This window comes from Bison bison, unplaced genomic scaffold (genome assembly GCF_000754665.1).
Source record: "Bison bison bison isolate TAMUID 2011002044 unplaced genomic scaffold, Bison_UMD1.0 scf7180017864533, whole genome shotgun sequence".
Taxonomy (NCBI): Eukaryota; Metazoa; Chordata; class Mammalia; order Artiodactyla; family Bovidae; genus Bison; species Bison bison.
The window spans coordinates 8,508,456-8,522,058 of NW_011495082.1; the positions used below are offsets into that span (position 1 = coordinate 8,508,456).

A 13,603-nucleotide genomic window follows, 5' to 3' on the forward strand; every position below is an offset into this window, starting at 1 on the left:
TTTCTCTAAAATACAGAACGGAATAGAGGAAGAGTGGTGATGGATCTGAGAAAAAACAGGGACCCGTGGAGCACACTAAAATAAGAGGCCAGTTCAAACTATTCTCTCCTTGTTCCTTCCCTTTTCAATTACCACTTTGTCACTTTTCAACAACTGTCTACAGTCCAAATTCTCAAGGGGTAGTCCCTGAGCTGGGATAAGAACAAAGATCTCTTCACCACCAGTTCCCTACTGCTTCCATGGAACATACCGTGCAACAGAGCAGTGTTCCCACTAAATTCAATTTTCATCAAAATTTGTAAGCCAATTTTTTTTAGTGGCAAAGGGTAAAAATCAAGATGTTCTGATTCATAATGGAGTCACAGGAAAACGAGAATGTTACTGCATATGCATAAGAAACCACCACTAATTTTTCTTCACTTACCCCTGTTACTGGTAGCAGTTGCTCTGAAGTAATACTGGTCTCATTTGTTCTAGGCTTCTCTATTACAACTTCTCTATTGGATGTCTCCAAAATTCCTGTGCAATAAAAAGGAAACAAACACACAAACGTACGTTAAGAAAAACAAACCATTGTGATCAGTAGGTTAAAGTTACTAATTACATAGAAAAGCTCTATCCACAGTACATACACACACACACACACACACACACATCAAGATACAAAGAACACAGTCCAAAACATGTAGTGTGATATCTCCATTATGATAATGACAGAATCAAAATACAGAGTCCTCTTCTATACATACAACTTGATGGAATTTATATGCTATTTATATTCATATTTGATGTACATGCAGGTATATATAATCTGTAAAAATCATATCCTTTTATAATTAATTCATTTTCATGTTAATAATGTAGGATAAATTGAGTACAAACTAAATATTAATTTCCTTGTTCATTTAAAATGTTAAATTCCAAAGTACTGCTTTAAAAGCTAGTGGTCTTCCTTAACACATTAATATTTCTTATTTGGAAGCAAGAGAACAAAAACATGTGGATAAACACCAGAATATCAAGAAAAGTTATACTCTTAATGAATTTATCAATAATTTATTGGAAAAACACAAACACTGAGATGGATAAGAAATGATCTCTAGCTTCTAAAATGGAAACTAAAAAAAATGGAAATACTTCCTCAGCTTTCATTTTTTAGAATTAAAAAATTCTTTCCATGGGAAAAAAAAATATACCAAAATGTAATGAATAAATATGCCCAAAAGAAGTATTTCCATTTTCTATTATGGTTCTAGCAATTATAGTTTAATTTGATATGAAATGACTTAGCAATTTTCTTTTGGTTTCACTTAGACTTGATATATGATGATGAATGGTACACGATGATTAATTATTCTTTTATTTTAATCATCTTAAGAGGCACTTTCTCCTTATGTCCAGGGCAAACAAATTTCCAAATATTAGTGATTCTTATCAAGTAGGGCTCCTCCTGAAAAGCACAGTCATGAAGAAAATATGTGGGGTTTTTTGTTTGGTTTTTCTAAATATGGGTCTATAAGCTTAATTATGAATGATTCCTAAGTAATACAATTCACAGAAACATTCTCTTAAGAGGTAAATATTCCATCTGGTAGTTGATAACATCCTTTTGAGAAATTTTGTCAGTTTATTCTGAGGAAAAGTTTCTCTCAAGTCTAGTGTTTCTAAATCATTTTGGATTTGTGAACACTTCTGAGAACTTTATTAAAGTGACAGAACACTTGATCCAAAATGCACAATATGACTGTGTGCGTGTACACAAACTCACATGCTATTGGAGATTCCCAAGCCCTCTTGTAAAACACATTCATGGTCCTTAAGGAGCCATGCACTGCACTTGAGGAATTCTGCTTCATTTCTCAACACACATCACAACATAGATGAGGTTTTACATCAGTGTTATACCATTTAACCTAAAATGCTTTCTGTGGCTTACGTTTTATTACATTTTTGCAGAAGATAGTGTCATTAATAAGGGTCAATTTCAATGCTGAAATAAAATCCAGATTAAGCAGATTTTTAAAAAAAGAAAAATGAAACTATAAGGTTATTAAAGAAAATATGGAATTTTTTTCCAAAAGATACAAGGTAGAGGTTTTTCAGAAGGACAGAGAAGATGTAAAACAATTCTGTGTAACAAAAATACTGTTAGTTGAAATAGATATGACAAACTGGCTCAGAATTATCTCTCAATGCACACACTTTTTTAAAAAATTAATAGACTTTAGCTTTTTGAGCAGTTTTAGTTTTCTAGAAAATTTGAGCAGAAAGTGCAAGGTTCCCATATACTTCCTCTAGCTCTGCCTTCATTTTCCCCTACTATTAACATCTTAATTTGGGGTGGGATATTTGTTACAACTGATTAACCAATCAGTTCAGTTCAGTTCAGTCGCTCAGTCGTGTCCGACTCCTCATGACCCTATGAACCACAGCATGCCAGGCCTCCCTGTCCACCACCAACTCCCGGAGTCCACCCAAACCCATGTCCATCAGGTCGGTGATGCCATCCAGCCATATCGCCCTCCGTCGACCCCTTCTCCTCCTACGCTCAATCTTTCCCAGCATCAGGGTCTTTTCAAATGAGTCAACTCTTCACATCAAGTGGCCAAAATATTGGAGTTTCAGCTTCAACATCAGTCCTTCCAATGAACACCCAGGACTGATCTCCTTTAGGATGGACTGGGTGGATCTCCTTGCAGTCCAAGGGACCCTCAAGAGTCTTCTCCAACACCACAGTTCAAAAGCATCAATTCTTTGGTGCTCAGCTTTCATTATAGTCCAACTCTCACATCCATACATGACCACTGGAAAAACCATAGCCTTGACTAGATGGATCTTTGTGGGCAAAGTAATGTCTCTGCTTTTTAATATGCTGTCTCGGCTTGTCATAACTTTCCTCCCAAGGAGTAAGCGTCTTTTAATTTCATGGCTGCAGTCACCATCTGCAGAAATCTTGGAGCCCAGAAAAATAAAGTCAGCCACTATTTCCCCATCTATTTGCCATGAAGTGATGGGACCAGATGCCATGATCTTCGTTTTCTCAATGTTGAGCTTTAAACCAACTTTTTCACTCTCCTCTTTCACTTTCATCAAGAGGCTTTTTACTTCCTCTTCACTTTCTGCCATAAGGGTGGTGTCATCTGCATATCTGAGGTTACTGATATTTCTCCCTGCAATCTTGATTCCAGCTTGTGCTTCCTCCAGCCCAGCGTTTCTCACGATGTACTCTGCATAGAAGTTAAATAAGCAGGGTGACAATATACAGCCTTGCCACACTCCTTTTCCTGTTTGGAACCAGTCTGTTGTTCCATGTCCAGTTCTAACTGTTGTTTCCTGACGTGCATATAGGTTTCTCTAGAGGCAGGTCAGGTGGTCTGGTATTCCCATCTCTTTCAGAATTTTCCACAGTTTATTGTGATCCACACAGTCAAAGGCTTTAGCATAGTCAATAAAGCAGAAATAGATGTTTTTCTGGAACTCTCTGGCTTTTTCGATGAACCAATACTGATAGATTATTATTAGCTAAATAATTTTTTAAGTTTGCCCATAATTTACATTAGGGATCATTTTTTTGTGTTGTGCAGGTCTATGGTTTTGCCAAATGCACAATGTCATGCATCCACCATTAGTATCACACATATTAATTCCACTGCTCTGAAAATCACCTGTGCCCCACCTACAATGCCTCTCCTCTCCTCTCTGTATTCTCCCTAGCAACCACTGATCTTTTACTGTCTCTATACTTTCGCTTACCAGGTTGTCTTATAGTTGGAATCGTATAGTATGTAGGCTTTTCAAATTAGGTCCTTTCACTTAGCAACACACATTTAGGTTGCATTTAAGTTCTCCATGTTTCTGTGTGGCTTGATACCTCTTTAAAAAAAAAATCACTGAATAATATTCCAATGTATTGACATACCATAGTTTATCCATTATACTGAAGGACAACTTAGCTGCTTCCAATTTTTGGTAATTAAGAATAAAACTGTTATAAACATGTATGTGCTGGGTTTTGTGTGGACATAAGTTTTCAACTCATTTGCATAAATACTTAGGGGTGTGATTATTAGATTGTGTACAAAGAGCTGGACACGACTGAGCGACTTCACTTTCAAGACAATGTTTAGCTTTATAAGATACATCAATACCATCCAGAATATACTATTTTACATTCCTATTAGCAATGAATGAGAGTTCCTGTTGCTTCACATCCTTGCTAGAATTTGGTGGTGTTAGTGTTCTGGGTTTTGTCCACTCTAGTAGGAGCATAATGGTATCTCATTGTTTCAATTTGCATTTCTCTGATGACATATGATGCTGAGCATCTTTTCATATGCTTATTTGCCATCTGTGTATCTTCTTTGGTGAGCTCCCCAGATCTTTTGCTCATTTTTAAACTGAGTTTTTTGTTGTCCTGTTGAATTTTAAGAGTTCTTTGTATATTTTGGATACATGACCTTTATCAGATGTGTATTTTGCAAATATTTTTCTCAGTTTATGTCTTGTCTTTTCATCCTATCTATGATCAGTGCTTTTTACTTGGCAATTCCACTTTAGAAAATTACTGTCCAGATATACATGAGGACACACAAGACATAGGTCAAAGAAATTTGCCACATCATTGTTTGTGGAAGCAAAATGAAGAGGAAAAAAACAAGGTGGAGGTGATTGTGGTACATACAGCAATAGAAAACCATTCAGCTGTTTTTCTGAATATGAGGTGTTTCTACATAATTGTTAATAAAAAAGGATCTCTGTAGAGTATGACAAGATTTGTGTGATTTTGCAAGTGAATTGGAAAAAGTCTTCATTTTAACCATATATTATTTAACTTGCTTAAAACTTTTACTGTATGCCTGGACTATTATTCAAAAAATATTTTTTAAAAAAGAAAAAATGATAAAGATCAAGTTGTCAATGACATAAAGAGGTAACACTTGGATTCTTAATGCTACTTTACTTTTCTACAGATAGATCATAAAAACAACTGATGTAAAAGATATTTACCCTGGAAAAATAACATTAATTCAAAGTACAAGTTTTGCAGATCTACTCTTGGAAATAACTATTTGTCATTGTATAGCTATAGTTTAAAACATGAAAAAGTTTAATTAGCTTGTATTTATCATTTCATTTCCAAATACATTATGTTTATTCACTCAAAGTAATGGGCTTTGATGTTTATAAAAACCATCTGCCTATTTTCAAAATGAATTAAAAAATAAGATAAGCTTCCCAAGACTTCTTTTGCTGGTGAGCAATTCTATAGTAAGATAGAAAAAGAATTATTGAGCAAATATGATAACCTATATAGCATAATCTTCTCCCCTCCCAATTAAAAAGATTTTTAAAAATTTAATCGTATACAGAGAAGCCAAAAGGATTATTTTAAGGCAGGATTAGTAACACTGAATCTAGACTAGTAGGATATCTCACGATTTTAACAGATTGTGGCATTTTTATTTTTGTTTGGAATTCAAAATGGTCAATTTCAAAATTTGACACTGTCAAATGTTATGAGCTCTTTGAACATTTAACAAATTATTTCACCTATCTAAAATTAATATTGGACAAGCTATACACTTATTAACATTGTCTAGAAAAGGTACCCCCTTTTTGGCTCATCGTTTTAAAGCATAGTTATTTGCATGCAATCAACAGTGGTTTCTTTAAGAACATGCCCAGATAAAGGCCCTCAGTAGAGTGCAGAGGGTCACAGGGATGCCAGCTGCAGAACAGCCTCTCCCTACGGAGTTCGCTGTGGTTCATTTTACACTTCTGGTTAGCATCCACACTGCTGCTTTCTTTCATGGAGAGTAGAGGTTGGCAGTGCTTCTCTGTGACATCCACTTTCACACCCAAATTGGTCTTCATAGGCTCCCATTGTGCGCACTACAAAGCAACTTGCCTTGTTGGCAGCTCTGAGTGGGAACTACGAGTCTTTCTTTTCTTCACTGTTCTTTTCTGGCTCACAAGCAACCTCCCACCAAAAGCTGAATCTGTAGAAGAGACTACATCCAAGAGATAATACTATGAAAAGTATGAAGAGAAGCCCAGGTGGCCACCTTGCAAATTTCCAATGTGGAAGCCTTCGACCTCTCTGCCCAAGAAACAGCTAAAGTCCTAGTGTAATGAGCTTTACAAACCCTAGGAGCCTCTTTACCTTAACTACATACGCCTCCCTAATACAAGCCCGTAACCATCTAGCTAAGGAACTCTTAGAAGCCATTTGACCCCTCTTAAGACCCCCTAAGAGTACAAACAATCTTTCAGAAGATCTGAAATCTTTGATTCTTCTGAGACAAACCCTAAGTGTTCTTCTTACATCCAATTGAAGCAGCCATTGCTCTTTGTCATTGCTGGGGCTAAAGAAAAAATGAGGGCCAAGAAACCTCCTGGTTTAGATAAATCTCAGATGCCACCTTTGGAAAATTTGAGGAACTGCCCGAAGAGCAGCTTTATTCTGAAGGAGTATTCGAAGCGCTCCATAAATTAAACCTGAGGCCACGCCATAAGATAAGATGACCTAAAAGAAATACAGTAAGATACCACAGCAGTCAAATAATATCATATCATTTTTCTGAAATGACCAAAAGAGAAAACCATAGAATCATGACCAAACAAAAGCAAGTAAATATCATAACTAAATATCCTTTCATTCTCAGAAAATATGTCTTGTGTCTCTACAAAAATCTATCATGTCAAATTCAAATTCCTAAAAGCACTGCCAATTTGGCTAAATATACAATATAGTAGTAAACATCAAAGTAAAAGAGTAAAACATTTGGTTAATCATCTTTATATTTTCTCTGTGTGATGTTAAACACCTGGATATTTTTAAAACATCTGGACAAGGAATAAAAAAACCTTGTTTTTCATCATATTGTTTTGGTTACATAGACATAGTAGGCAACTCCTTCCAAGATCTTTATTAGCAAAATATGCTCCAATCAAAATAAATACACAAAAACCAAATGACTTGATCTGAACCACCTTCTCTCCCACACAAGTTTTCTAAGCAAAGCATTAACTATCAGGATAACCTAAGATTCATCTGTTTTTTTTAATCGTTCAAAAATCGTTTCCTTTGGGATTGAAGAAGCCAAGTCTTTTGATAAGAATTGATTAATGTGGCTACACTGAATAAAAGATTTAAATTTTTTCTTAAAGATTTCCCTCAAGATATTCTTTTCAGGAAGTCATTTACATGAAGTTATGTTAGATTAAATCTTGGCTTTGTTACAAAAATATATGAATGAAGAACACATATTTCATAACAAGATGTTCTAATACTTAGACATTTCTTATAGTCGTTCTTCAAATTTCCTTCCATGTACTATGTTTGGTAACACACAAATGTCTTCCTATAATACGTATTATTAAAATGATACTGAAGTTTCTTTTATCTGCCAAGCTGTTTAGGTGATGACAAATTTGGGGTAAGACTTCCCTGGTGGCTCAGACGGTAAAGAATCTGCCTGAAATGCAGGAGATACAGGTTTGATCCCTGGGTCAGGAAAATCCCCTGGAGGAGGGCATGGCAACTCACTCCAGTTTTTTTGCCTGGAGAATTCCATGGACAGAGGAGCCTGGTGGGCTACAATCCATGGAGTCACAAAGAGTCGGACACAACTGGGAAACTTTCACTCACTCACTCAGTATATTGTGGAATAATTATATATTTTCTCTGTTAATTTTATTCAATGAACCTAATTATTGCTCTCATGCACAGCATTTGCAAGTCTCAACACTGCTTGATCTCAATCCAGTGCTGTTGAACCAGCTTTTTCTTATTTTCCTTTCCTGAAATCAGTATATGTCAAATCTTTGCTTCAATTGTTGGCTATTTAAGTTTTATATCTTTACAATACCTCTACTATACAATTTTAGGTTTGAATTTATGCTTCCCTTAAGAAGAATAAAGTTCTCAGAACTGAGTTATTTCAAGGGCCTTGCCTAAGACTAATATAAGATGAATCAAAATGGATAGGGATCTAGATACTTTGGAGTTCACCCTGTTTCTTAAACCACACCTCAGAAAAGATCTACAAGAGATGTGGATGAGAGATGCCAAATCTGGCCAGGCATGATGGATGTGCACCACACCAAGTGCCAGCTGCTTGTGGCACCAACAAGTCAATAAAAATCAGAACGTCATATTTCTCTATTCAGATCTCTCTTTGATCTGGTCAGTTCCATCTAGAAGATCCCCTTAGATCCTCTAGATCTAAGAATCCTCTAGATCCTTAGGGCTCACATTACCTCCTAATAAATCTAACCTTTCATTCTTTTAATTTTCATATCTATTCTATGTTTTCATTATTTTTCTCATTTGATTTTTGTCAGATTCAGAAATCTATATTCTATATTTTTTTTCAAACTACAACCAAATTTGGGGGAAAAAATGATCTACATTATTTATTTTATGATTTAATAGTGCTATTTAAGCTTAACCTGAAACACAGAAGGCCAGTAAGCTATGCTTAATATAAAGTAAACTCCAGTTCTATAACTTTTCTAACATTATCTACCTAGGCTAGGTAAACAAAGAAATACATTAAACTAAATGTAATTCTTCACTAAGAAATCAGGTTTGGAAGTTGGTTTTGCAATTTGTAGATTAATTGTTAATCACTTGCTTCCCTCACTTTGTTTTGCAAATGCAGCCACTATTTACATTTATTCTCCTTAAAATAACATGGTGCATTATGTAAAAGAGAACTTTGGATAACTCACTCCGATATGTATGAAAATCTTTATAAATACAGATATGAAAACAGAAAATGTGCCTTAACCCATTGTGCCTCTGAATTCTACCTTTAATGTTACAAATAGTATTCGAACACACATAGCAGTTTTTTAAAAAAGAATTTTGTTAAGACTAACTAAAAATAACTTACTGTATAATTATAATTACAATGGTAACAACTCATATTTACTGCTTATGATATGCTAGACATTCCCTTAAATATTTTACATTCATTAAATCATTAAATTCTCAAAATTCTACATAGTATATTGGAATCTAAAGTACCAAATTCTGAAAGAAAATAAAGAGAAACTTGATTTAGTCCTATACTATCATTTTAAAGATGACAAAATGGTGGTCTAAGGAAACTAATATTTTGCTCAAGGTCATCAGGCAACAAAAAAAGGTACTACTAGATCATCCAGTGTGCTTGTTCTTTCCATAGGCCAGGTTGTGTTTCTTTGAGTTTAAAAAAAATGTTGATCTAATTTTAGTTAAAGATAATGATCCAAGAATTACTTACAATGATTTTTTAATTCAAACTACTCAATGAATTTCTTAATCCATTGACAACATACAAAGGATAAAAATGTAATTCCACAGTGTGCTTTATACTTAATATTTATTGTAAATTCTACCACATATATATGTTTTTTCAGGTAATGGTATAGATTCAATTAGCAGGAGGCAAAAACAGAGAGAATTATAGATATGCAGAAGAGCATTTTACCTGAAGTATTCCTGGGTATCCGGAGCCATAAGAACATTTCTTCAAACAACTCCTGGACACTTTTTTCCAACTTCAAAAATGATTTTACTAGCTGTGATAAGAACTTGAGTTCATCTAAGGAGAGGAAGAAGTTTCTTCCTTTCTGTGGGTATTCAGGAGTAACTGTAAAAATAGTAGATCAAAAATATTGAACATGTTATATGTTTTCTCATTCAATATTAGAACAATCTATGACTCCTTAAGCCATCAAAATTAACAAGATCCTTAATGATTAAATCAAGTTTTTTCTTTAGTAAATACAGATAAAATCTCCTAGGAGAATCATTCCCCTCCCCCGCTGGGAAGCTAGAGATAAGTGTATTGTTTGATGCAAACATGACAATTAAGTAATTATGTTAAATGATGCAGAGTTATTAATAGGAAATGTGATTTGCTGTTGCAAAATCATATCTTATACAATTCTTTTTTTCTTTTTTTTTAAGGTATGGCATAATTTGAATCTAGTCACAAGGAAGTATAAGATAAAAGTAAACTGAGGGATTTTCTACCAAAAAGCTGACGTATTCCTCAAAAGTGTCATGTTAGGAAACACAAAGACTAGGAAATGTTCTAGTCAAAAGGAGTCTAAAAAGATATGACAACTGAAATCAATACATGATCAGTATTTTATCTTATTATAAAGAACATTATTAGGGTAATTTGGTGAAATCTGAGTAAGGAAGACCTTTGAAGAAAGTAGGGAAAGCCAATAGACCATCCATTCAGGTATGACCTAAATCAAATCCCTTACAATTATATAGTAGAAGTGACAAATAGATTCAAGGGATTAGATCTAATAGACAGAGTGCATGAAGAACTGTGGATTCATAGTTCATGACATAGTACAAGAGGCAGTGATCAAGACCATCCCCCAAAAAAAGAAATGCAAAAAGGCAAAATGGTGGTCTGAGGAGGCCTTACAAATAGCTGAAAAAAGACAAGTGAAAGGCAAAGGAGAAAAGGAAAGAAATACCCATTTGAATGCAGAGTTTCAAAGAATAGCAAGGAGAGATAAGAAAGCTTTCCTAACTGATCAATGCAAAGAAATAGAGGAAAACAATAGAATGGGAAAGACTAGAGATCTCTTCAAGAAAATTAGAGATACCAAGGGAACATTTCATGCAATGATGGGAACAATAAAGGACAGAAATGGTATGGACCTAACAGAAGCAGAAGATATTAAGAAGAGGTGGCAAGAATACACAGAAGAACTATACAAAAAAGATCTTCATGACCCAGATAACCATGATGGTATGATCACTCATCTAGACCAGACATCTTAGATTGGGAAGTCAAGTGAGCCTTAGGAAGCATCGCTATGAACAAAGCTAGCGGAGGTGATGGAATTCCAGTTGAGCTCTTTCAAATCCTAAAAGATGATGCTGTGAAGTGCTGCACTCAATATGCCAACAAATTTGGAAAACTCAGCAGTGGCCATAGGACTGGAAAAGGTCAGTTTTCATTCTAATCCCAAAGAAAGACAATGCCAAAGAATGCTCAAACTACCGCACAATTGCACTCATCTCACACGCTAGCCAAGTAATACTCAAAGTTCTTCAAGCCAAGCTTTAACGGTATGTGCACCGTGAGCCTCCAGATGTTTAAGTTGGATTTAGAAAAGGCATAGGAACCAGAGATTGAATTGCCAACATCTGTTGGATCATTGAAAAGGCAAAAAAGTTTCAGAAAAACATCTATTTCTGTTTATTGACTATGCCAAAGCCTTTGACTGTGTGGATCACCACAAACTGTGGGAAATTCTTCAAGAGATGGGAATACCAGACCACCTGACCTGCTTCCTGAGAAATCTGTATGCAGGTCAAGAAGCAACAGTTAGAACTGGACATGGAACAACAGACTGGTTCCAAATTGGGAAAGGAGTACGTCAAGGCTGTACATTGTCACACTGCTTATTTAACTTCTATGCAGAGAACATTATGCGAAACACTGGGCTGGATGAAGCACAAGGTGGATTCAAGACTGCCAGGAGAAATATCAGTAACCTCTCACATGCAGATGACACCACAGTTATGGCAGAAAGCGAAGAAAAACTAAAGAGCCTGTTCATGAAAATGAATGAGGAGAGTGAAAAAGTTACCTTAAAACTCAGAGAACTAAGATCACAGCACCCATTCCCATCACTTCATGGCAAATAGATGGGGAAACAGTGAGAGACTTTATTTTGGGGTGCTCTAAAATCGCTGCAGATGGTGATTGCAGCCATGAAATCAAAAGACACTTGCTCCTTGAAAGAAAAGTTATGACCAACCTAGACAGCGTATTAAAAAGCAGAGACATTACTTCGCCAACAGAGGTCCATCTGGTCAAAGCTATGGTTTTTCTGGTAGTCATGTATAGATGTGAGAGTTGGACTATAAAGCTGAGCGCCAAAGAATTACATCCATGGGGTCTCAAAGAGTCGGACACGACTGAGTGACTGAATTGAACTGAACTGAGTAAGGTCTAAAACCTAATGTTATTTATTGCATAACTGTTAGTTTTCTGATTTAGACAACAATAAAGAAGGCTGAGCACCGAAGAATCGATGCTTTCGAACTGTGGTGTTGGAGAAGACTCTTGAGAGTCCTTGGGACTGCAAGGAGATCAAACCAGTCAATCCTAAAGGAAATCAATCCTGTATATTCACTGGAAGGACTGATGCTGAAGCTGATTCTTCCCCACAGTATCTAACAACACTGTTTTAATCATCACACCTCAGTTCATGATTTCTATCTGCCCACGCATATCTATGTTTCTCTGTTAACCACGCTAGGATGGGGTTTTCCCCAGCAGGAGTTCCTTCTGCTTTTGCCTTCACTGAATTAATCTCCTTTTCTTTCTTTCAAGTTTCAATTTGCTCTTCTCCTCCAAATCACCTCTCCATAAAACCTTATCTGGATGCAATCAATCCAGGAGTTTGCTTTCTCCCTTTAAGCTGATCTGGTCTTTACCTATTTGGTTTTTCTGTTTTATCACTGTAGAACTGTCTTACTTCAAGAAATCTGGGACATAAATGTTTACACACAGGCAACTATGTTTAGCTGGCCACCAATTATAGTTATAAAATGTATGAAATAAGGATTATTGTTTTATTATAGAATGAGCTCTATGATTCTTAGGAAATACAAATTTCTCCTAAATCCTAAGAAAATATAAAGAAAAAAACTAAATTTTCACTTTAGAGCAAGACAGCATTAAATTCACTATCAACTAACAATGAATAAGTTCATGTAAAAAATAAAAATAACCATATAACTGAGGGCATTTTCCCCCTATATATTTTACTAATTTTTTTCTAAAATATAAATTCTATCTATCATTTAGAATATTAAGGACACATTTTAAACTTTTCTTCATGACAAGGTTTTGAAGACAGTTACTTATTTCTGTGCTGCACTCAGCGACTAGTGTTTTTCCCTTTGTTAAAGGCATTTCTCAAAGATGTAACCATTAGAAAAGGGTTCTATGATCAGATAGATTCAGGAATTACTACATACTAAAATCACTGCAGATGGTGACTGCAGCCATGAAATTAAAAGATGCTTACTCCTTGGAACGAAAGTTATGACCAACCTAGATAGCATACTGAAAAGCAGAGACATTACTTTGCCAATAAAGGTCCGGCTAGTCAAGGCTATGGTTTTTCCAGTAGTCATGTATGGATGTGAGAGTTGGACTGTGAAGAAAGCTGAGCACCAAAGAATTGATGCTTTTGAACTGTGGTGTTGGAGAAGACTCTTGAGAGTCCCTTGGACTGCAAGGAGATCCAACCACTCCATTCTGAAGGAGATCAGCCCTGGGTGTTCTTTGGAAGGAATGATGCTAAAGTGGAAACTCCAGTACTTTGGCCACCTCATGCGAAGAGCTGACTCATTGGAAAAGAATCTGATGCTGGGAGGGATTGAGGGCAGGAGGAAAAGGGGATGACAGAGGATGAGATGGCTGGATGGCATCACCGACTAGATGGACGTGAGTTTGAGTGAACTCCCCGAGTTGGTGATAGACAGGGAGGCCTGGCATGCTGGGGGTCGCAAAGAGTCAGACACGACTGAGCGACTGAACTGAACTGAAATATTCTCTAAAGT

At 35.8% G+C, this 13,603-nt stretch overlaps 1 protein-coding gene across 1 annotated transcript in view; it reads right to left on the reverse strand.

Moving 5' to 3' along the window:
* KIAA0825 (KIAA0825 ortholog) overlaps positions 1–13,603 on the reverse strand; it is a 429,492-nt gene that overhangs the window by 292,764 nt on the left and 123,125 nt on the right. The window contains exons 6-7 of the mRNA XM_010831930.1: positions 9,480–9,641; positions 425–519 (exon numbers count right to left, since the gene is read on the reverse strand). Of these exons, the coding sequence (XP_010830232.1) occupies positions 425–519; positions 9,480–9,641 (257 nt within the window). The remainder of the gene's footprint in view (positions 1–424; positions 520–9,479; positions 9,642–13,603) is intronic.